This window comes from Oratosquilla oratoria, chromosome 28 (genome assembly GCF_046742065.1).
Source record: "Oratosquilla oratoria isolate Oo_2021 chromosome 28, ASM4674206v1, whole genome shotgun sequence".
Classification (NCBI taxonomy): Eukaryota; Metazoa; Arthropoda; class Malacostraca; order Stomatopoda; family Squillidae; genus Oratosquilla; species Oratosquilla oratoria.
The window spans coordinates 44,474,926-44,501,138 of NC_134804.1; the positions used below are offsets into that span (position 1 = coordinate 44,474,926).

The window sequence follows — 26,213 nt, forward strand, 5'->3', positions numbered from 1 at the left end:
TATAACGAGAGACCAAATGAAACAGGACTACCCACTCTTGAAGAGAGAAGAGAAGGTGCAAAAAAGAGAGAGAGATTCTTTTTTTTATTTTTTTTTATTAGGTAGTATGGATTGAAAGAACAGCAATTGGGCATAAGAAAAATAGTGGAATACGATACAATCAAGGTGAATAGCAGAAATTGATTTAGAATATTTGAAGGAAAGGACATCCGCACACACACACACACACAGACACACACACACACACACACACACACACACACACACACACACACACACACACACATGTTGGAAGACGATTGAAATATTCAAACCCTTACACGTCCAGCGTGCATATGCACTCACGCACGCATTTTAGCTAAAGGACATAAAATCACGACCTCTCCAGGAAACTCCCGCGAGACCTCTTATTGTGTTGGACCTCACCGCGGTCATTCGGCAAAAGGATACCTGCAGTCTGCCATTGCCAACTGCAAGTCGTCATATCACCGATATAATTTTCTATATGCTTTCATCGCTTATGTATGTATATATATATATATATATATATATATATATATATATATATATATATACATATATATATAAGAAAGCTTGCGCTGAACTTTTATCTCTCTTGATGGTGTATTGGTCTAAGTCACTCGGCATTGGTAACGTTCTCGCCGCATAGGTTCGAGTCCTCGGGCGTACCACGTTACAATTTCTGCATGCGCCTATATGGCTTAGAATTAAAGTACATTTTGGTTGATATATATATATATATATATATTTATATATATATATATATACATATATATACATATACATATATATATATATATATATATATACACGTGTGTGTGTGTGTGTGTGTATGTGTGTGTGTGTGTGTATACAAACCTAAGCATGAATAATATATATATATATATATATATATATATATACACAAACCTAAGCATGAATACTGAGTCCATATTCATTTCATGTATTGTACATTGTAGTAGATGAAGGAGTAGATAGTAGAGAATAAAATGTTAGGTACAATTTATTCTCTACTCTACTGCTTAATCTACTTCTACAATGTACAATATATGGAACGAGTATGGAAATTTAGTATTCGTCTGTAGGTTTATATACATACATACATGGATACATACATACATACATACATACATATATATATATATATATATATATATATATATATACATATACATATATATATGTATATATATATATATATATATATATATATATATATATATATATATATATAGATCTATATATTACCCCGTCTGTGGTATTGACTGCATGTTATTGTGGCAAAGTAGCATGCAGTTGATACTTTAGGGTCTATATGGGGCGCCCCTACGGACCAGAGCCACACATCATTTTATCTGTGATAGAGGAAAACTCTGTTCATAGAGAAATTATGACACTTTTATACTACGACTATCCCTCCGTTATGTTGTCCCCCAACCCCTTGTTACTGTCCTGTACCATTTCTCTGAATATTCATTTCCTTTTTTCGCCGACCCTGTGGTGGGGGAAGAGAATGCTACCACCAAGTCTTTCCACTTGAGTCGTAAAAGGCGGCAAAAAACGTGACGGGGGATAGGATTAGGAGTCTTACTACCTGTAGCCCCAAAAGGGGACATTCCTAAAAAAAGAAGTGAAGGCATAAAAAGGTTTGGGTCTATTAATGTGCGTGGATGTGGTACAGATGAGAGTAAAAGGGAAGAGATAGGCAGTATGTTTGTGAGAAGAAAGATGGATGTGCTGGGTTGGAGTGAAACTAAAATGAAAGGAAAGGGCAATGTGAGTTTGGGAGTGTAGCTGGGAGGTACTCAGGAGTGAAGAGGGGACGAGGGAGAGAAGGGGTGGCTATACTAGTAAGTGAAGAGATAAGTAAGCGGGTTGTGGAGTGGAATGAGGTTTGATCAAGGCTGATGTGGATGAAGGTGAAGCTGGGAAGGGAGATGTGGGTTTTTGTAATTGCGTATGGACCTAGTAGTGAGAAGAGCGTAGAGGAAAGGGAGGCTTTTTGGGTAGATATAAACGAGTGCATAGATGGATTAGGGAGAAATGTCAATGTAGTTGTATTGGGAGACCTTAATGCTAGGGTAGGAAATGAACCAATAGACGGAGTGATTGGGAAGTATGGAGTTCCAGGTAAAAATCGTAGTGGAGAATTGGTGGTGGAAATGTGTCTTGAAAGAGAGTTGATGATAGCAAATACAGTGTTTAGGAATAAAGTCAAGCATAAGTACACATGGGAGAGGGTGGTGGATGGAAGGGTGGTAGATAGAGCGTTAATAGACTATATAGTGGTGACCAGGGATATGGTAGGAAGAGTTAAGGATGTACATGTTCTAAGGGGAGAGAGTAGGGGAATATCAGATAATTTTCTGGTGGAAGGTACATTGAAAGTGGAGAATAGGTGGAGAAAGAGGAAAAGGGCAGAAGGTAGGGAAGTACTTAGAGTGAACTGCTTAAATGAGAAAAAAAAAGGAAAATGGGTATAAGAAGAGGCTGAAAGAGGAGTGGGAGGGAGTAAAGGATAGAGCAGAACTAGAAGTGGAGGAGGAATGGGGATGGTTCAAGGAGGGAGTCATAAGGTGTGCAAATATGGTATGTGGAACAAGGAGGGTGGGAGGAAATAGAAGGAAAGGTAGTGAGTGGTGGGATGAGGAAGCAAAGAAAGGTTTAGATGAGAAGAAGCAGGCATTAATAGATTGGCTACAAATTAGGACGAGGGAATCGTATGAGAGGTACAAAGTAAAGAGTAGGGAAGTTAAGCATAAGATAAAGGAAGCAAAGAGGAGAGCAGATGTGAAATGGGGTAAGAGTATGACAGAAAACTTTGAAAGTAATAAAAAGATGTTTTGGAAGGAAATTACGAGAGGAATAGGAGGCGAATCAAGTAGAGAAGAAAAGATAAAAGGTGCAGATGGAGAGATGATAATGGAAGAGAAGGCAGTGAGAGGAAGGGAGGCAGAGTATTTTAGGGAGTTGCTAAATGTGAAGGAGGATAGGGAGGGAAAGGTAGTTGCAGTGGGAAGCGCTAAGAAAACGAGAGTGAGGAGTGGGAAAAATGAAGGAGAAATAGGGAAAGATGAAGTGAAAGCAGTTGTTAAGATGATGAGACCAGGTAAGGCACCTGGTCTGGATGGATGCCATGCAGAATGTCTGAAGACAGGAGGTACAGTTATGGTGGACTGGCTGGTGAGGTTATTCAATGTTTGCTGGAGATAGGTAGAGTGCCGAAGGACTGGAGGAGTGCCTATATAGTTCCGCTTTACAAAGGAAAGGGGGGCAAGTGTGAGTGTAGTAGATTCAGAGGGATCAGCTTGTTGAGTGTAGTTGGGAAGGCTTATGGGAGGGTCTTGATTGATAGGATTAAGAGAGGAGCAGTGGGAGTAATTGGTGAGAAACATTGTGGGTTTAGGACAGGTAGGGGTTGTGTAGATCAGATTTTTGTGGTAAGACATATTTGTGAGAAAGCTATAGGGAAAGGTAAGGATTTTTTTTTTTTTGGCTTTTATGGATCCGGAAAAGGCTTATGACAGGGTAGACAGAAAGGCACTGTAGGAGGTACTGCAGATATATGGGATAGGAGGAAAGCTGTTAAGAGCAGTCAAGAGTTTTTACGAAAGTAGTATAGCTTGTGTTAGGATTAGAAATGGAGAGAGTGAATGGTTTGAAGTAAAGGTGGGACTTCATCAGGGATGTGTTATGTCGCCCTGGCTGTTCATTCTTTACATGGATGGGGTGGTCCGAGAGGTGAATGCAAGGGTAGTGGGTCAGGGGTTGGAGATTATTAAAGAAAACGAAGAAAAGTGGGAGGTGAGCTAGTTGTTGTTTGCTGATGACACTGCGTTTGTAGCAGGATCAGAGGAGGGACTGAGGAAGTTAGTGACAGAGTTTGAGAAGGTGTGTGAAAGAAGGAGGCTGAAGATAAATGTGGGCAAAGGTAAAGTGATGCGATGTACAAGGGGAGAGAGTGATAGCAGGCTGGAAGTGAGCATAAAAGGTGAAAGACTGGAGGAAGTGGATAGTTCTAAATACTTGGGTGCGAATGTGGCAGGAAAGGGAGGAGTGGGGGTGGAGGTAGAATGTAGATTGAGAGAAACGAGTAAATGCCTTGGGGGATTGAATGATGTAATGAGAAATAGACATCAGGGAATGGATGCTAAGAGGAGGTTATATGAAGGAGTGTGATTGTGCCAACAGCATTGTACGAGGCAGAAACATGGAACATAAGAGAGGAAGAGAGAAGGAGTTTGAATGTGAGATGAAATGTCTGAGAAGTATGATAGGGGCTACTAGGCTAGATAGAGTGAGAAATGAGAAGGTGAGGAGGAGAACAGGGGTGGAAAGGGAACTGGAAGATAAGGTTGATGAAAGAGTATTAGGATGGTTTGGACACATGGAAAGAATGAGTGAAGAAAGATTAGTAAAAGAAGTGTGGAAGGCAGAGGTGGAAGGAGTGAATATGAGGGGGCGCCCTAGGATGAGATGGATGGATGGGGTGAAAGGGGCATTACAAAAGAGAGGAATGTCTGTAGAGGAAGGACGGGAGAGGACAGAAGATAGGGGTGAATGGAGAGGGATTGTGTATAGATGATGCTGTGATGCATGAGGGGGAGTGGGTGGGGGATGGGGGTGAGGAAGTATGTATGAGAAAAAAAAAATTGACGCAGCCCTATGGGATTTCTCACCGTCTTCTCCTTTTCTGCATGGGGGGGACGGAGAGGGGGGTCGCCGAATTTATGAAGCGGCCTTGCTGTGGATGTGCTGTGTCTTGCGACACTGCTTCTGCCCAAGGGAAGTTGAAAAGGTTGTAGGGATGACCCGTCATCCAGGAGGTGCCAAGATAAGAAGGAGGGAGGAGGGTGGAGGGGAGTGGAATATATAGGAAATGGAATGAATGGGAGTGGTTTCTATGCCTTTTTCAATTTGGCTACCCCCTGTGTAGGGGGAAAAAGCCTTTGGTATATATATATATATATGTATGTATATATATATACATATACATATATATATATATACATACATATATATGAATATATATATATATATATACATATGTATGTATATATATATGTATATATATGTATATATATGTATATATGTATATATATATGTATATATATGTATATGTATATATACATATATACACATACATATATATGTATATATGTATATATGTATATATATATGTATATATATATATATATATATATATATATATACGATAGAAGCACATAGAAAATTATATATGTCGTATGACAACTTACAGTTGGCAATGGCGGGCTGCAGGTGTCCTTTCGCGCTTGGCCGAATGCCCGCGGTGAGGTCCGACAGAATATGAGGTCCCGCTGGAGTTTTCTGGAGAGGTCGTGATCTGATGTCCTGTAACTAAAATGCGTGCGTGAGTACGTCTGTACACTGGACCTCCAAGGGATTTAATATATCATTCAATCATCTTGCGACACACACACATACATATACACACACACACACACAACGGAAACAAAACACCTTAAATTCGTACTCTATCAATGACACCATTATAGTGTATTTTCCATTGTCTGTTTATAGATATGAATAGATCGGTGTTTGCAATTTCCTTAAACAGTGTTGATTAATTTCTTATATACAACGATTGTACGCAGCAAAGCAATGGTGGACACGTCGTCGTGCTTTGGACTCCGTTTTCTTGGAATTTTCCTTCTGGCTCCTTCTCTAGTGCAGTCAACAGAGCCTCAGGATGCCCGACTTTCTCTCACTACTGATAAACACGAATCACTAGCCATAAAGGCCTTACCTTCATTCTTCATAGGTAGGTACCGCTTACAAACTGTCCATGTTAAAAGTTAAAAAGAATATCATTGTAGAGTCTTGACACTCTCCTTTTAATTGTATTTCACTTCCAAAGGTAGTAAATCAAAGAAGGCGGTAGACATTTCAAATGTCGACGGCTCATCAAAAGACTGGAATTTTCTCCAGGTGTCAGATCACATCCAGCTGATCACGAGTTACATCAACTCAAAGCAGGAAGGGGCTCGGGAGTCAGAAGCGATCCCTACTTTGATGAACACCTCAGAACAGACGCATTTGTCAGGAATTTTCCACTTGGATCACGTCGAGAAACGACACGCTTCAAGCTCTCCGCCACTGCAAGAAACCAGGATCGTCACTTGTTTAAGAGAACAGTCTAAGAAATCAGCAAAACTTCCCATAGATTTACCTGGCCATGTCAGTTTTCATCTCTCCGACGATGGGCTTGACGACGCTACTCATCTCTCGAACTTTTCTCTCCCTCCATCATGTGTGGAGGCACTGTGCCATCCGGCTGTCAACGTCAGTTTTCGAGTCGTAAGTAACATTTCTGCTGATTCGGTTTGGGCTTTCATGACCATGTACGGACGAGCTGTGCATCTGCTTGACCAGTGTCGAACTCGTCTGCAGGACCAATCCCAACTCCAAAGAACGGTCGATCCCGAAGGAAACATACTTTACCAAATAGGTAACTATTATAAACTGATTATTTTCCAGAACCAAAACTGCCACCACACACCAAATTTAAACAAAATATCAGCCTTGACAACCCTTCAAGCTCTTGGGACATCTCCTCCTCTTTGTCTCCAAAACCTATTGTGTTCTCCTACTACTTTTCTGGAACAATTAATGGGGGACCCTAACTATCTGTTCTGGTTTCCCGTTGTCCAAGGTCCTCCTCCAGTGGACGACGTGGAAAGCTGTTTTCATCATTTTCAAGACTCACAAACTCAATTATCCTCTGTTGTCTATGTCAATATCTGCACGGGCAAGAAACAGCATGACTTGGTGCTTCTCAGTAACCCTCATTGTTATGTCAATCGAGAAAGTCGAATGTACGTGAAATATGCTGTACTATTTGATAATATTCCACCTACAAGTTGCCTTTCATTGTTATGTGATCAAAAGTTTCAGTTAGGTCTTCACCGAGGAGACGATTTTTATATAATGGCCTATGGCCAGGACGTCTCGGTAATGGCTAAATGCAGATCTGAACTATCGTCTTATCCTAAGAAGAACAGAACATACGGAATTAACGGGTTTACTTTCCCTTTGATACCGATACCACCAATGACAACAATATTTTTCCTCCCTGATCAGGACTGTTATGCGTTTACTCCAGTCTTGTTTACTCCCATGTTTGTGTCCATTGCGATCCACAATGTAACCCTTCCCGAGCCCTGCCTACCTTTGCTCTGTACACCCGATACTTTAGTTACATTCATTGCGAATCGATTCTATTATGGGTCTCTGGTTTTAAACAACCAGACGGCCTCCTGCTTCGACTCCTTGTCTCCGAATCCTAAAACGAATGACGTGATGCGTGTTTTTCCTGTCACTCCTAAGCTCAGTGTTATTCAGATTGCTCCAACGTGCAAGCGCCAGTCAAAAAATGATATCGAGACTTTTAAGGTGTACTGCTTCACTTTAGATCCTAGTGTCTTGTTCCCTGTTTCCTGCTACAGGCATCTTTGCTACGGAAATCCTAGGAAAATTTCGGAGAAGGAAGGCAAAATCAATATGTACTTTATAGATGGATATAACCAAGAGAAAACGGGATGCTACTCATCTCTCTTGACTTTGAACCGTGACACTCGGATAGCCATCGATTCCAAGAACTGTTCTTATGCTCTAGTCCATCTTCCTACACGAATACTTAATACCAATAGGACAAACGTGTTTGCCATTTCGGACCCAAAATGTCAGATTGACACCCCTCAGTTCAGTGATATGTTTATCAGCAATTTTGTTCACGGTGTGAGTGATGTTCAAAATGCGTTTTTTGAGTGTGTGGCGAGAAAAATTCAAGACACCTATGGAGGTTTTAGTTCTTTCTTTCCCTCGTTGCTCCCCCTGTATGGAAAAGGAGTTCAACAAAAAATTCCTGGTAGCTGCATTGATCTTGCATGCAGTTCTGAAATACTGATCTCCTATCAATATGACGTACTAGATATTGAAAGAAGATATGCTTACATCATGTTTCATTCGATGCTACCGGAAGGCGTGAAAAACCTTTCACGTTGCAATGAGGCACTCGTTGCCTCCAGCGGTAGCGACGACTCTGCTCCTTTGTCACGCGGAACACTGATCCCATCAAATGTTGAATTGTTTGGTGGAGTGTATGTTCCACCTCGTAAAATTTTTGTTGTATTTCCTCCCGTGCAATGTTCTGTAGTTCAAAATGTACTTCAGGCATCAGTCATATTGTATTACCTCACACTTTACAAAGGTTTTTCTCGGGAGTGTGTACAGAGGCTGATATGTAATTCACATGTGGATATACTTGAGGAAAATGCTTATATTACTTATGAGGGTGCTGATGAAGACATAGATAAGTGTTTTGACCACTCTGAGGATGCAGAGGAGTCTTATTATCCCCAGAACCCCTATGTAAAAGTTATACGCAAGAATATTCGTGGTACGGTTTCTTTTTTTCTTTACGACATATTTGACTTGAAAATCAAACCGATCAAATGGGGTGGTAAAATGTTAGTTTCAGAGTTAGTTTTCAGTAAAAGCGACCTCGAACACTTGGCATCTTGTATGCGGTGTATACCTCAAAGTTTTGTGGCCAGGCAAAAGGTTATAGAGAAAAGCAATTACTTGATGGTACCCTATGACAACAAAAGCGAACACTGTCAGCAATGCCATCTCGGTGGTACCCGTATTGGGAATTCTTCAGGTTTAGTTTCGGTCTTCAACGATAGGAATATGACTCTGTTCATGATGTATCGAAACACAACGCCTGTGGGAGAAAGCCTATCCGATTCCTATGAAGTTACTAAACGGTGTCTATACTTTATTGTTCACCATCTTGAGAGCTGTGCATTTTTAGATCAAAGAAACTTCAGAACTTTGGCGGTTTCGAATGGAAGTAACATTATAGACATCTACCTGATCCAAAATGAGGAACCCTCTTGCATCGAGCAAGTCAGGAAGTCTAGTCAATTTTCCTGTCTTCAGGGCCCTATGCATACCATCTGTCGTGAGTACCAGGGCCATGCAGCTGTTCTGTACTTGCCAAAATGTTATTCTCTCTCCATCGACAAATTAGAAATACTATCCCACCTTATACTCAGCTCTACTGAGAATGCCACGACCATTTCAAAGGCCATTATAGACTTTTGCAAGTCTGATATCCACCTGGCTTCCTATGTGTTATCAGATGACAAATTCTACTTTGAAATTATTGGTCACCCTTCAAACCTCAGTAGAACACTTGCAGCCCTTCAGCCCAGGTGGAGACTAAGACCAGCAGATTTTTGTATGATCCTGTTATTTATCAACCCTTACATGTGCCCAGAAGCAAGCACTAGTACTAAGATTGAAGATCTGGTCCAAAGCCAAATAGGAATAGATACTGGTCGAAATAAGCATTTCGAGTTTGCATTTCAGTGTATCACGTTTGTACACTCGAGTGCAGTTTTACGGCTCTATAGAATTATATACATAAACACTCTCGTGGATATGGGAGAAAAACACCTTTGCAAAAGCAGTTTTAAAGTGAGCGGAGAAAAAACTGTGGGATTATTTAGGAATGATTCTTTTTACATAAGGGCCGGGATTTTTTATCCAAAATCACAAAACGTGTTTTTAGACGAAATGTTCAAGTTGATTCCTACAGGGCCCTGTCCCCCTCTCAAGAACGACATCACACTCGCTTCTGCAACTGCATCTGTGGTTCAGAACAATACAGTTTGCCTTCATGATCTCTGTAACAGAAATTTCCTGTTGCCAAATGATTCAGAAGACCAGTTTTCATTCCTTGGTCCCTTACCCAGCTCCCTGTACAGAAGCTCCTGCTTCAAGTCTATTCCCCCTCAGGTTTGGACAAAGGTCACTGAAGCTTTTGGATCAGGTCGTGTTACCATCAATAAGTTCTGGCCAGGATGCTTCTACGACTTCATCATTCTTTCCAATAGCAAGGACGCTAAAATCAATGATTGGTATTACCTTTCCAACACCTGCAAGGCTAGAGAAATAATCTATTTACTCGGTGGCGTGATACTGACCATGATTACTATTGTGGGTAATACTGTCATTATATATACATTGTTTTACCAAGAGAAGATGAACGACCCGCCCTGCCGTCTTCGAATCAATTTGGCCTTTGCTGATCTGCTGGTTGGGGTCTTTGTAGAAGTTCAAGCCCTCCGTGACCACTTAGGCCTCATGACGGGTGAGTTGACACTACACCAGTTGGACCGACTGGGTATTTACCAGGACTTTCAGAAGAATTTAGAGAGGTTTCCCTTTGGGTTCAGTCAGGTTCGATTCCTAAGGACGGGCTATGCCGCCTTTTGCGGATTGGCGTTCAGCGTGTCTTCTTTCGTTTCCCTCACCTTCATTTCGCTGATGTCGCTGGAGAGGTTTCTCAAAGTAGCATACCAGAGGCACCATGGTATGGTGTTCAGGCAGTCCCGACTGACATACATTATTCTGGCAACATGGTTTGGAGGCATCCTGTTCTCGATACTGCTGCTGCAGAAGGAAGAAGGACACGAATTTGTTGGTTACTTTGACCCACTGTCCAAAATAACCACATCTCTTCCTTCTAGCAACATTCGGTCAACTTCCTTTGTCACTTTCTACACCGTAGTCGTATTCTTCACTTTAACCTCCCTCTTAGTCGTTATCGTCTCTGTACTGACTTTCTGGAAGTTTTCGACAAGTCACTTGAAGCTTTTGAAACACAAGATTCACGTCATAAACGAAGGGAAAAAGGTTCTCATCCAGAAGCTTCGAGTTGTACTCACCGTCTTCGTCGGAGCCTACCTCCTCTCATGTGTTCCTCTTGTAGTGGTCAGTGCTTTTAACATATACGATATGAGCCCTGCCCTTTATTATATAGTGTGGTGGATCTACCTTTCTAGCTCGGCTTGGAACTGTTATCTGTACAACTTTCGGTTACCTAAATTTAGAAAAGATGTTCACAGTGCCTTTATATGCATCATGGAACCCATGAATCATTCTTGGTTGGCATTTGTATATCATGCCCGTGAACTCTTACAGTCACTCTATAAATTACTATCATCGAATGATAGTACAGCAGCGGGGTCTCCAGACAACCAACAAATGACGACGTCGTTGTAGATCAAGGATGAGGAGCCCACTAATCGCTGACCAAATGTGATAATTCCTCCACTTAAATGAACCAGGGGATCACAGTGTATCGGGCAAGACTACAAAGACAAGAAATTGGACTGGTTAGTCATTTATTAACTGAACTAGGATTGACTCACATGCGGCCCGGGCCTGTTTCTATACCGCAGGCAAATGAGCTACTCGCGGTGTATAAGTGTACGAGTGGACTAGTGGACTAGCTAGGTAAGACAACTCGCTCGCGCGGGATCGGTTTTTGTGGGAGCGGAAGAAGGTCTTTAAGAAAATGAAAAGATAGTAGTGTATAAAAGAGGGCTATTGCCTAAATGCGCTTTTTCGTGAGCGATAAGGGGCTATTTATGGTCGTGGTTCGGGAGAAATGGGCAGGGAACTTGGACGGCGGCGCCGACGCCTGGGATTAAAATCACCAAAAGTTGAGAAAATGGTAGGAGGCGTAGTAGTAGAGAAAGGTTGAAAAACAGAAAAATCTTTAGTGGGTGGTAAACGGAAATGAGAAGATGTTAAGAGAAGGTTAGAAAGGAAGTGAATTCTAGTCGAATAAAAAGTTCGTGTCGATATTTATGCGTGGTGGCGTGGCTATGTTCGTGAGAGGTGTGTGTATGTATCCTACGGGAAGTGAGTAAAGCTCACTTCCCGCGTGTGTGGCGATGCTGATTAAGTCCAGCTAGGTAGCGCGGTCCTGATTTGCCCCAGGTTAGGCATGAGCGGTCCTGATTAGCCCCAGGTTGGGCTTGAGCGTTGAGTGGGCGATATCTGAAGCTTAGTCAGGAGAGTGGATCCGATGGCAGTGCGAGGGGGGCAGGCGGGCGGGTGTTGTTTTATCTTTCTCCTTCCAAGCGCAACTCTGAAAGTAGAGAATTACGTGATTTGGGAATTATGTGCAAATGTCAGAAGTGTAAACCCGCTCACCAGCGTCAGCTAAGAGGTCAGGGTTGGGTGCGGGCCGGTCGACAGGAGAAGTTCCCTATATCCTCCCCCACTACCGGCCGGCGAAGAGTTAAGGGGTCTGAATCAGAGTTGGATTAAGGGCGACCTCTGCTAAGTCAGCGAGCAAGTGTGCGTGTATCTCTCTTTGTCTTTGGTGTAAACCCGCCTGCCGACGTCAAGGGAGAGATCAGCCTTGTGCCAGACAGGCCACAGCAAAGGAGAGAAGTCTCCTCCGCCGCGACCGGTTCCGGGTCGACTCCAGCTTCTTCATTCTGCGGCGACTTGAGGCCATCACCAAGACCAGAGCCATGACTATCTTCCACTTAGTTTGCCGACGACGCTGTCTTCATAATCCACACGGCAGGGAGACTATGGTCGATGGAAGTGGTTGGTGATAGTCAGGTTTTTGAAACGAATTATAACTTATAGTATCTCGTTTTTTTGCTTTCTCAGAGACAAAGATGCAATTCTGAAATCAGGGATCACCAACTTTTTTTCTCCATTTACCCTTTTGAGCATTGCCGGTCATCTTCCACTTCCCCTTTGTGATGAGCGAAAATACATGTGCAAAATAATATTCCATTGTGTATCTTTGTAAGTAGCGAAGTGAATGAGTACTTAGTACATATATAAATATATATATACATATATATAATATATATTTATATATATAACGATATATGTATATATATATAAATATACGTGTATATATATATATATATATGTATGTATATATATAAATATATATGTATATATATATATATATATATATGTATGTATGTATGTATGTATATGTTTATGCATATGTTTATGTGTGCCCCTGACAATCCCTTGGCGTACCCTTTAGGTCGAAAACCTTTGACTTGGGTGATAATTATACCTAGATCCTTCTCACCTTCCACCTTAGTAAGTTTTCCCCAAATAAGTACATGATGTTTTGATCTGTGTGTATATCTTTTCCCTTCCTTGGATGATATTTCATTTGCTATTTGGCAAACCTAGTTTCATCAGTAAATTTGGATAAAGTAGATTTCAGTCCATGGTTTATTTCATTGGTATGCTCTTTCAATCAAATCAGCCATCCTGAGTCCAATGCTGAACAAAGGCCTCCTTCATAGCATTCCATGATTCACACGACCGCGCCAACCTCTGCCACGTCACTCATGCAAGCTTCTTGATCTCATTTCTCCACCTTTCTGGTTTCCCGCTTCCGCGCTTCCTATCTCGCGACGTCCACTCAGTAACACACTTGCTCCATCGCTCATCAGTCGTCCGCACTAACTTACCTGCGCAATTCCACTTCCTCTCTTTTACAGCCTCTACAATATCTTTCACTCTAGTCTGCTCTCTCACCCAACTTACTCCCTTTCGGTCTCTCAGCGTTATTCCTATTATTGATTTCTCCATTCTCCTCTGTGCAGTCCCTAGTTTTGTTTCCATCGCCTCGTCAGTTTTCAAGTCCCACACCCGTAGATTATTGCTGGCAGAATGCATTGATTGTAAACTTTACGTTTCAATCATAAAGGTAGGGAGCCTCTCAGGTTTTTATCATACTTACCAAACACGTTCCAAGCAATTGTAATGCGTCTTTTTTATTTCATCATCATGATATTTCGTCACTTTCACCATCTGGCCTAAATAATTATACTCTTCAATTTCTTCAAGACTCTCACCATCAATTGTAATCTATTTAATTTGAATTTTCGTGTCGAACATTACTTTGGTTTTACTTTTATTCATTTTTAAACCTACTTTGAGACTTTCCTTGTTTAGATCCCTTAGCATATATATATATATATATATATATATATATATATATATATATATATATATAAATATATATATATATATATATATATATGTGTGTGTGTGTGTGTGTGTGTGTGTGTGTGTGTGTGTATATTTTTTCAATCACATTAATTTTCACTTAAATTGCATGTCATCACGATGGAGACTGACAATGTGCGCGACGGAGACACAAGCGGAAACTGATACGTAGTGAAGCCAAGGACTCGAACTCAGCTCCGTCGTACCAAGTGAACAGTGACTCTAACCGCTGCGCTATCAAGAGAGATATAAGTTGAGCACAGTTTCTTATATTTGTATGCTCGAGTTACATATATATATACACAAATCTTATGCTCAACCCATCCCCGCTATGATGGTGCAATGATAGTATGTACGCGAGTGTAAGTGTTATACACACACACACTAAATGGTCCCCAATGCAGATATTAATCTTTTTTCCACCACATTAACTTTTCACCTTAATTCCATGTCATCACGATGGAGACTGACAATGCGCTAGACGGAGACATATGCGGAAACTGATACGTAGTGAAGCCAAGGACTCGAACTCAGCTCCAACGTACCAAGTAAACAGTGGCTCTAACCACTGCGCCTTCAAGAGAGACATAAGTTGAGCACAGTTTCTTATATTTGTATGCTCGAGTTACATACACATACATCACGCACTCAGGAGCGCTTTCTTGACGTAAGCATTAGGTGTACAACTGAGCTAATTTAATATGAACTAATTTCTCTTTGTCTTTCAACAGATCTATCGATATACCATCGTCCCCAGGTGCTTTTCCTAGTTTCATATTTTTTAGAGCAAATTGTACTTCTTCCTTTGTAATCTCTGGTACACTTCTAGCGTCTACACATGAATTTACTGACTCAACTGCAGTCTTCGACGATTAAAGCTCTTGGTAAAATTCTTCCATTCTGTCTTTGCATTTAATGATTTCTCCATTTCCATCTTTCAAACATATCATTTGCTATCTTCCTAAAGCATGCCTGCTCTCGGTCCCTTTAATACTTTTACCTGTCCTAATAGTTTCCTCTATTTCATCCATGTGTCTCTTTCTATTCTCTAACCTCTGCCTTTTGTTGATAAGCTTGTTTAGCTGTACACTTTCTATTTCGTCTCTCCTACTTTTAATCTGCGTGGTCCTTCTTCTTTTGATTAGGACATTTGTAGATTTGGGGTATTTGTTTTCTCTTGTATGGCCAGTATGGGACTGGTGTATGGCGAGAAAGCTGACAAAGTTTGTGTTATATGATATTTTAGGTATTGTACTGTCAGGAAAATGCTCCACATCAGGCTTATTATCATTGTCAATATCCTTGTCCATCTGGGCGCGTAGAGCCAACCAGTTGTACTGTGTCCACGTGGGTCTCTCTTGCGCCAGTTGCTGAGCTTGATCCAAGGTGGTGTCGCATTTGCTGAGGTCCCTGACTTTGACAATGAATGTTCCGGTACACATACGAACATAAAAAAAAAAAAAAAAAAAAAAAAAAAATATATATATATATATATATATATATATATATTTATAATCTCATTATCTGCTTTGGCCTAATTTCTAACTCTTGCTTAGTTTTTTTTTTTAGCGCTTTGGGATCGTGGTGGCACAAATGTAGTGATGAGAATCACACCGCACACTTTCTTGTGTTTGAGAATGTTATTTTTTTTTTCTACTGCATCTTCTTTGATTTTGTTGGTCACCAAAACTGCTGGTGCCATCGTTTTTTGTTTGTTCTGGATGAAAAATAAACCAATAAGTAATGCATGATTTAGTTTATTTTACCCTTAAAGTAGTTGTAGTCACGTTTAAGGGGATGCTGATCTACCTGATTCTGATACCAGAGGGTACTGGATTACTTTAGCTGGGGTGGCGAGGACAATAATGGCTAAGAAACATTGTGTTAAACGTTTATTCAACTGAAACATAAATGGTCGAATCGTACTCTATGGCGTCGCCTCTCGAGGTAGCTTATTCGAAGTTCAAACTGACTGATTAGATCCCATGGAGGTGGGGTTTGAATGCTGGAACTATATACTCGTAGTAAGGTGTTGATCTCGCAGTGGTTGAATTAAGGTTTAGTGACGTCGTCGGCTGCCCAAGAAGATCTCGCCTATCAGCACCAGACCAGCAAGTGCAGCCCCTGCGACCAGCAGTAAAGTTGTAGAATATAGGTCACTTTTGTCATAAGGTAATGTTGTTTGTCTTTGACTAGATTCCAGTCGTAATAATAAGGTCAAAGAGCTTGGGTTTACTTAAGAGAATAGGCCAACCAAAGGCCAGCCTCAGGGACATTTCAAAGATGTGCGTCGCTGAATGTTATGACGTCACATCGTTTAGTACGGGTGCTGAGAAGCATTTGAGACTAAAAGACGTACTTCAGAAACCTTTCGCCTGCCCTGGCAAACATTTTCATCCTTTAGAAACTACACTTTTACCAACTTCATTGGTTACACTTATGATAATTACCTGTATATTTGATAGGTAAGGCAGTGAGCCAAGCAAATATAAAACTAGGTAAAAATATACCTTTTAATGGCAAAAAACAGTCACCAGGGCTGGTGAAAGATTGAATCATTTGTCAGCTTATTTTGTCACCAGTGAGCAGTGCCTCTATCCATGGAGACAATTTCACACCGAAGAGGTGGAAGCATAGAAGTTATAGAGGAGAGTAGCAGGGCGAAGGGACAGTAAAAGTTAACAACGATCAGTAGTTTTTGTTTAGAGGTTTTGAGTAGATTAGTCTTCAGCCATAAAAGAATGCTGACTTGGTCAGTAGGGATATCACTAGAGCCCCTAAAATGTGAGTTGCATAAAATATGAAACCTGTACAAACGCTCTCATACGAGTTGACAAGCATACCAATACATACATATACCATACATATACCAAGGCTTTTTACCCCTTACAAGGGAGGTAGCCAAAAAGGAAAAGGCATAAAATCATTCCCACCCATTCCATCCCCGAAAACACTCCACACCCCTCCATCCTCCCTCTTAACTTAGCACCTCCTGAAAGACGGGTCATCACTGCACCTTGTCCACTGCCCTGGGTCAGAGGCAGTGTCGCAAGACACAGCACATCCATAGCAAGGCCGCTTCATTAAATCGGCGACCCCCCTCTCCGTCCCCCCCCCCCATGCATAAAAGGAGAAGACGGGGAAAAATCCCTTTGGGCTGCGTCAAATTTTGCTCACACATACTACCTCACCCCCCAACCCCCGCCCATTCCAACTCATGCATCACAACATCATCCATATACAACCATTCTCCATTCACCCCTGTCTTCTATCCTCTTCTGTCCTTCCTCAACAGACATTCCCCTCTTCCCCAAAGCCCCCTTCACCCCATCCATCCACCTCATCCTAGGACGTCCCCTCATGTTCATTTCCTCCACATCTGCCTTCCATACCTCTTTTATTAGTCTTTCTTCACTCATTCGTTCCATGTGTCCAAACCATTCTAATACTCTTTCATCAACCCTATCTCCCAATACTGACATAAATTTCTTTTATTTTTATGATTCAGACACATGTTGGTGAAAATGAATAACCAGGGTCCCTGGTTGTTACAGTAATCGACCAAAACAGTGGAACTATACACCAGTGGGAATAATTGATTCATACAGTTGCTCTTAAATTCCATAGATTTTTATATGTAATAATAGTAGTAATAATAATAATGATCATGATAATAATGATAATAATAATAATAATGATAATAATAATAATAATAATAATAATAATAATAATAATAATAATAATAATAATAATAATAATAATAATAACAATAATAATAATAGTAATAATAATAATAATCATAATAATAATGATAATAATAACAACAATAACAACAGAAATAAAGACAGAAATAGTAAAAAAGAACAATAATGAGAAAGAGCGAGACTAGAAATCATTCACTTTAGCTTCAGATGATAGACCCAACTTCTTATGAAGTTATATGTTTCTGCATATATATTTCCATGTGTTAACAAAAATATGACACGCAGTTGTTTATCATTCTGATCTTAGACTCCTGGTTAGAGGGACAATTCTACGTTATGGTATGTCGCCTCGAATATTCTGAAGGGCCACTGGTTCGTGCGTGGCCGAGCAATGTGTCCGGTGACGCCACTGCAGCAGGTCGACGCAGTAGACCCCTTTCAGGATTATCACACGGGGTTTCCACGGGCTTCACCAGCGCCCACCGTTGAGAGTTTGAGTAAAAACGACTTCAGTTGACATATAGATATATATGTACAACACTGAATGGGTCCCAGTGATTAGAGATACATTTTAACAACCACAATGCATTTTAATTCTAATCCATCAAAGGCCAGCATGCTTGAAATTGAAATGTGGTACTGTATATATATATATATATATATATATATATATATATATATATATATATACATACACACACACACACACACACACACATACACACACAAACACACACACACACACACACACACACACACACACACACACACACACACACACACACACACACACACACACACACACACACACACACACACAAACAAATATATATATATATATATATATATGTGTGTATATATATATATATATATATATATATGTATATATATATATATATATATATACATGTACACATGTTTTTAAATTCGAAATATCAAATTATCTTGCCGTCATATATAACAAAGCTAAATAATGAACTGTGAGGTTCTGAGCCTATACGAACGTGAGGCATACTGTTGTACTGTTCTTAGAGAGGTCTTAGATTTCTGTAAGCGATCTCATATTGTAGTTATTCAATTGGATGTTAGAGGCAGGATGTGGGAGGGAAAAGAGCCCGGTGTGATAGCCTGTATGTACTGTTGCGTCACTACTTCGTATTGTGTATGTCCCCCCCCCCCCCTTTGATGGTCCATATCTCCGACTTCATCCTCTTGTCTTTTCGGAGTGGTTTTGTACTGCATTATAGCTTAGTTTAGTTGGATTTGGCTGGGTTTGTTTTATTCTAATCTATTTTGTTTTATCTTATACTCTAATTTCAGGAGTCTTTTTTTTTTGCCGTTTTGAGATTATGAAGAAAAATTCGTAGTGTACTCTCATGTTTTTTGTAAAGACAAGCGCCACACGATTTCATTGTGCTGCCTTTTGGGAGAAAGCCCTTGGGTGAGTGGTCCCAGGCAGACCAAGGACATTTGGATCAAGTGACACTTCATTCCTTCAGGTGATGAGGGCTCCTCGGCAGCAGGAGAGGAAGGAAGAAAGAGAAAATGTAAGAAGTAAAGAGAGAAAGGAAGAAAGAAAGAGAGAGAGCGGAAGAAAGAAAGAGAGAGAGAGGAAGAAGGAAGGAAAGAGAGAAAGAAGAATAGGAGGAAGAAGAAGTAGTCGACCTCGGGCCGAGTATTACCTCGGGCGAAGAGCAGAAGGACGCCGAAGAAGTCCCCGAGGGCGAGAGGACGTAGTTCGGGTTCGGCCATGGCATCGGGAGGGGTCAAGCGTCTGCAACCAACCCGGAAGCACTCACGTCAAACATGAGGCAAACCCGTGTGCGTTTCTCGCTGTGTACGTGTTACTGCCAGTCAACAGTTGCCAGATGTCGCTAGCCATTTATAGAATCGTCCTGTTTTCAAAAAAGGATGTGTTTGTTGGATAATCATTTCACTTTGTGTTAAATTAATAATTAACAATTAGACTCTATAGGTAACGTTTATTCTAGTTCTAGTTAGGTATATAATTTCAAATATGATAATGATGCCATAAGATAGCGCTGTGCAGGATTTTGCAAATAGAAGTACGTGTATCTGCAAACATATAGTCACGTGCTGGGAGGTTGGTACGATGCATTGCATGTAGCTAGATAATGTAGGCCCTTGTGGACACTTAGTTGTAAGCCGAGGTATTTAATATATACTATAATAAGGAGCAATGTGCCTCTGTGTATACTCCTTTCTGTGTGTGGTTGTGTACGTAATGTCTGACAAATAAGATACGCCGGAAAAACGATCTAGAAAAAGTGATGAAAATAGTGTGATTCAAAACTTAAACATTAAAAAAGACTAGGTAATAAAATCCTTATATGTCATTTGACAGTGACTAGGATGCGCTTTTGGTTTAAAATATAACAATTGAAAATGTTATATCAAAAGTAATCGCCTAAGCAACGAAATAATAAATTTATTTCGAAAAAATGTGCATTTTGATTTATTAATAAATAGTTAAAGGAGATCGAAATCGAATAACACGCAAATGAAATTACTGTAATAGCAAGCTATAAATGATGGAATTATTTGGAAGTTAAGAGAAATCAGAATCCCGTGATTTTCAGGGGCGTTTACACTAGTATTTCATAATCTTCCTAAATAATAAATAAAAATGTAACTGTATTCTAAAATAAAGGCAATTACCTAGAGAACATTTATTTGAATGCCCCATGCTAAATTGTTTTCATTAATTATTAGTTAGTATTTATTTGTGATTGATTTGAAATAAGTTAGGTATAGGAAATGAAACAGTAATATGGAAACATCAATGTATTTTAGCATTTGGTACATTTTTAATATGTTTAAGGCTAAATTCCTTTTCCTTTTTGTTATCTTGCCTTTCAGTAAGGCAGCTTTGCCTCTTGGTTGGCCAAACTGACGCCTAGCAATGGTCGTTGGCTGACGAGGAATTTTTCTCTTTGCCGCCTCCGATGCCTTAAAAATAGTGCAACCTGCAGTCAAAAGGAAAGTAGTAACCTGCGCAGGATTTCTGCAGGCTTTCAGCCTCTGTTCAAATACCGCAAAGGAGCTGAGCATGCAGGTGCTTTTAGGTCTCTTTAATTCTCTATTGATCATGCTTGTGAACTCATCAATGCTGGTGTCAATTGATTGATTTTCATTTGTTGTCTCTGCGGAGGTCTCGATAACGAGAGCTACATCTCCTTGCTCATCGTCACATGCAGCTGGTTCTTTATTACCATGAGATACTGCATTAACAGGTGTATCAGCAAATAAGCCATCTAAAAAATTCGATGTCGGCATCGGTTTGTCGCCGTATATCACCTTATACAAGACTTCTTTTTCAGCAACAGTGCAGGCGTATAGTTGTGGAAGGCGAACTGCGCTGTACTGCGACGCTGCTAATTGATGTTTGCAAACGCTTCCTGTGTTTCCACAGAGGCAGCTGCACATGCCGATTGAGAGGTCCACATTGTAACAAATGCCCTCTTGTGAAGCTGACTTAACCGTATAAACTGTTCCTCCAGCATGAGTGACAGCGCACATTGGAATGGTGCTGGTGGAAGGTTCGCAAGAACTGTCCTTTTTGAGGAGGACATCTGACAACCGTAGACGAAGGTAATTGTTGTAAACGTCAGCCATTACCAACAGCAGCTGTGCACCGTTGTGTGCCTTGTTCCTGTACACAATTAGGAAATAATCATTACAATTATGAATTTGTTAATTACAAGAATTCCTATTATTAAAAATTTACATTAAAATTACGCTCAAATATAAGGCTAAAGTAAGTGGGTTGCATACATCAAACATCTAAAATCAAGTATTTAACCCCTACCATACGGTGCCGCACACGTAGGCGTCATGAGGAGCAAGTGGATTCGCGACGCTACCATATCGGAGTCTTGATTATATTTATTATAGTCGCCCCTGTGTTTTTCTTTCTCCCTAATCTGCTCTTAATCACATTCTCTGTGGTTTTCAAAATTCACGGGTGAAAGAGAGAACGATAGATATAAGCGGTGACTATATTTTATGATGCGAGTATTATTACGACACGTCGTACGGCTGGCAGCTAATGCTGCCCACGAGATTTAAGTCCCGTAGTGAAGTGGAGTTGCTGCAAATGACATATAAGGATTTTATTACCTAGTCTTTTTTAATGTTTAAGTTTTGAATCACACTATTTTCATCTTCACTTTTTCTAGAAGATCGTTTTTTCCGGCGTATCTTATTTGTCAGACATTACGTACACAACCACACACAGAAAGAAGTATACACAGAGGCACATTGCTCCTTATAGTATATATTAAATACCTCGGCTTACAACTAAGTGTCCACAAGGGCCTACATTATCTAGCTACATGCAATGCATCGTACCAACCTCCCAGCACGTGACTATATGTTTGCAGATACACGTACTTCTATTTGCAAAATCCTGCACAGCGCTATCTTATGGCATCATTATCATATTTGAAATTATATACCTAACTAGAACTAGAATAAACGTTACCTATAGAGTCTAATTGTTAATTATTAATTTAACACAAAGTGAAATGATTATCCAACAAACACATCCTTTTTTGAAAACAGGACGATTCTATAAATGGCTAGCGACATTTGGCAACTGTTGACTGGCAGTAACACGTACACAGCGAGAAACGCACACGGGTTTGCCTCATGTTTGACGTGAGTGCAACCCGGAAGGCCTGTCGAATCCAGAGGTCGACCGGACCGGCTTCGACAAGGGGTAGCACGCTAATAAAGGTAAACAAACATCATTATTGACTGATCAAGATATACGCCAGTGTTGACTGATCAAGATATACGCCAGTGTTGACTGATCAAGATATACGCCACGGAGGAGGGTGGATCATGCAGAGGACACGGCATTTGGTCCGAGCTTATTCCTAACCGGTCTTGCCCTAAACATTTTCAGCCATTTCTACATTTCAAAGTTAAGTTTAATTGAAATATCAGCCTCATTTATTAGTTATAATTGTTTAAGATATAATATGCCATCACAGAAAAACTATGCCTAATAGAAAAAAAAACTGAAAACATATTTGAAATTAGAAAAAAAAAAAAAAAAGATCAAATTCACCTCCTTTTGTTTGTGAGACAGGTATTTTAAAAAAAATTGTTGACCAGTGTATAATTTATCGGTCGGTGAACAACTCGTTTTCGAGTATAGTTTGTTCAGAGAGACTTTCTTTGATGTGATATCGGCCCAGTATTTATACGGAAAAGTCGGCCTCAGCTACCACATAAACCTAAGCAAGATGCTGTAATGATTATGATTTATCTTATATTATTTGTTTTTGTTTTGTTATCATTTGTCTGTTTGATTTTCATTCATTATTAGTTATATGTCAATTGATTATTATTTACTATTTACCTGTTTGTTTATTATTTAACTATACCTATGCATTTATTTATTTTATTTGTTATTTACATTATTATAGTTTTTATTTATTGTTTTATTATTATTATGATTTTTTTTTTGCATCCGACCTAGATATGGACCAAAAGGTCTCCTGTTGGCATGCTCCGCCTTTGTAATCCTTTGCCTTTGTACCACATGGGATGGTAGGAGGGTTCAAGGGGTTTTGAGTTAACGCTTTTCTTTCGGCTCTCCTAGTCTCTTCATGCTGCCTTCTGTTGTTTAAAAAAACGGCTATTTTTTCATGGATAGTCCCTCTCCAAATATTTCTTTCAGCAGCTTCCGACTCCCAACTAGCTGGGTCGGTTTTGGTCCTCTTCAAGATATCAGGAATTGATGGAATGGTACCTCCATGTTAAACACCATGTGAGGACGGAGCCTTTATCTGTACGACGTTTTGCTTATTACAGCTTTTTCAAGTACATAGTTGTGATGCACATGCTAAGAGCAACGGAGGGAACGGGGAAAGAAAGAAGTAGGGGGAGGGGAAGGAAGAGGAGGAGGAGGAGGAGGAGGAGGAGGAGGAGGAGGAGGTGGAGGAGAAGGGGTATTGAATACTGGGAAAGGTTGAGAAGGCTGGCTCAAATGTCCGCAGGCGTTGGGGCACAATTCTCATCCTCTCCCAGTATTCAATCCCTCTTCTCCTCCTCCTCCTTTTCCTCCTTCTCTCCTCCTCCTCCTCCCCCTTCCCCTCCCCCTACTTCTTTCTTTCCCCCATTCCCTCCATTGCTCTTATTTAATCTCAAGCATGTGTATTACAACTATGTACTTGAAAAAGCTGTAATAAGCGAAACGTTGTACAGATAAAGGCTCCGTCCTCACATGGTGTTTAACTCGTCAGTCTTGTCGGCAACTGCTACTTTCATGAAAACCTTCATATTAGCAGAATTGATTGAAAGTAGAAGGGAATTTATTCAGCACCTTTGGCTACCATGCAGGGTAGTGACTGGCTTTTTGAAAAGTTAAATAAAGTCGGATCCCGTCAAAATAGCCAATAGTTGTGGATATTTTTTTTTCTCACAAGAAAATGAATACTGTTGCGTACGTGCTTCCTTTGTGGACAAAGGAAGCACGTACGTAGTAACATGTGATGCCATAGCAAAGTTTATTTCTGCTACGTCCTCAGCGTGAATAGAATCCTGTGGTTCTGCTGTGTCACGCCCTTGCATTAATAAAGTCTCTTGTTAGTATTTTTAAGACACGTCTTGAGTGGATATGATGTATTGTGTATTATAATTAATGTTGTTATTATCACTTGTGGAAAGACATTTTGTATATATTTCATAATATGTATGTGCGTATATCAAAATGTATATTACAAAGTAAAGCACTGCTCAATACCCATTTGTTGGGGCGCGCTTCGAATACGTTCTGTCAGATAACGCCAAACTTATAAAATGTTACCTAATTTAGCACGAAAACATGTTCTTCTTTCCCATTGGTTAGAAGTAGCCGAACTACCTAGTTTAAATATGCATCGACATCCTGGAAACGTAATCACCAATTCCCAAGCTATATAAGGCCGGACAGAGAGTCTACAGAGAACCAGAGTGGAGATACAAGCAGAGACAATGGATATACAAGAGAAAGCTGAGAAACAAGAAAAGAAGAACAAAGAAAGAAAACCAAGAACAGAGAGAAGTCAAGAAAAGAAGCAGACGCCCACGATTCATCTGAATCTACGTAGATTTTTTCTACATTCGTCGATTACGACAACTCAAATAAACAAGTCCTTTGGGCCTCTACCATTGCACTACACAATCTTCAAGTATCGAACCGTACATTGGCAAACTACTAGAATAAAGCTAAGTATGACTCTACACACGCCCTCCCTTTGTTATTTCTCCACTACGAGACACCAACTCATCATCTACGTGTTCCCCAACAACCAGAAGTATCTCCTCCCTATTACCAGAGATTATCGCACATGATTCTCTCCGCAAATTACCTGCTCGGCCCGAGACATCAAGACCGTTACAGACGATTGAGGTTGGACGCATCTTCTATCACCCAACTCAAGAGTGGCTTTGCACTACTCCAGCTTCGCCGTATGAAGCCTAAGAATGAAATAAACTGGTAACTGTTTAAGTACCCATTTATGATTCATGAAACATATATATGTTTAATCTTTATAGTCAATGTGCATTTTTCTTATTCTATGTCCATTTATGTTGTTTGTGTTTGTGTCCTGTGTCACTTGTGCGAGCTGTGCACGGCCTTATTTTATTGATCTATTTATTCGTGTTGCGACTAGCTTGGTCCATAGTTTGGTGGTAACAGTTTCTATTATTAGGGGCTGTGCGGGTCGCTATTGGAGTACTGCCTAGTTCTTTCTGTATATCACTATGCAACTCTTCAACTGCTTCGTACAATTTCGATTGGTGTTTGTTGTTGAGTGTCGGGTGCCGATTATCCCATGTCGTGTTATGGTAGGTGTAAGTAGGCTACTTTAGAAATACTCGACACCTGTGCTTGTCTTATTTGGGAGAGTGACGTATCTATGGCCATGGTGTCATCGTCACTCTCCTCGTACTGTATAAGCGCAGACTTGAGAAGTCCCGACCAAGTAGATGATATTCTATTTAGAAATTGTGACTAAGACCCATGTATACTATACTCACGAATGTGACCAAACTGACTACAAGGTCACACTGCAATTCTCAGCTAAGTCGAGATGTTGATATCAATACATATCCTTTACAAAATAGGGTATTCGTACAGTGTGATTCACCTTGGTCTTTGGATCACGTGTTGGACTCGTGATCGACAGCTATTTCCCTCCCGGAAGAGAGCTCAGAGCTCGTATGACCGATCTATGGGTAATGCTATGACCTTACACGCACACACACACCCAACTCCCCGCCCACGAGAGTTGGAGTAACGACTTGAAGCGCAGCGATACTGAAATAATTTCAACCCTGGGCAGGATTTGAACCAGGTACCAACGGCACCGCCGTACTGACAGTCTGGGACTCTACCAATCGCGCCACCGAGTCGTGTTTACAGCCGTGTGGTGGCGAGGGGTAATTCTACGTGGATAAGCGAAAATTAAGTAGTGTGATAAGATATTTAAAATATTTCACCAAACTAGCCATGACCGGTTAGTAGCGACTGCCCCAGGCATAAGCCTGGGCATTCAGGCTGGCACACTTTCT

General features: G+C 40.5%; 1 protein-coding gene across 1 annotated transcript in view; it reads right to left on the bottom strand.

Moving 5' to 3' along the window:
* Positions 1-15,821: 15,821 nt before the first annotated feature.
* LOC143040358 (putative glutamate receptor) overlaps positions 15,822-26,213 on the bottom strand; it is a 94,423-nt gene continuing 84,031 nt past the window's right edge. Inside the window, exon 12 of the mRNA XM_076211344.1 lies at positions 15,822-16,044. Within this exon, the coding sequence (XP_076067459.1) occupies positions 15,980-16,044 (65 nt within the window). The 3' untranslated portion in view covers positions 15,822-15,979. The remainder of the gene's footprint in view (positions 16,045-26,213) is intronic.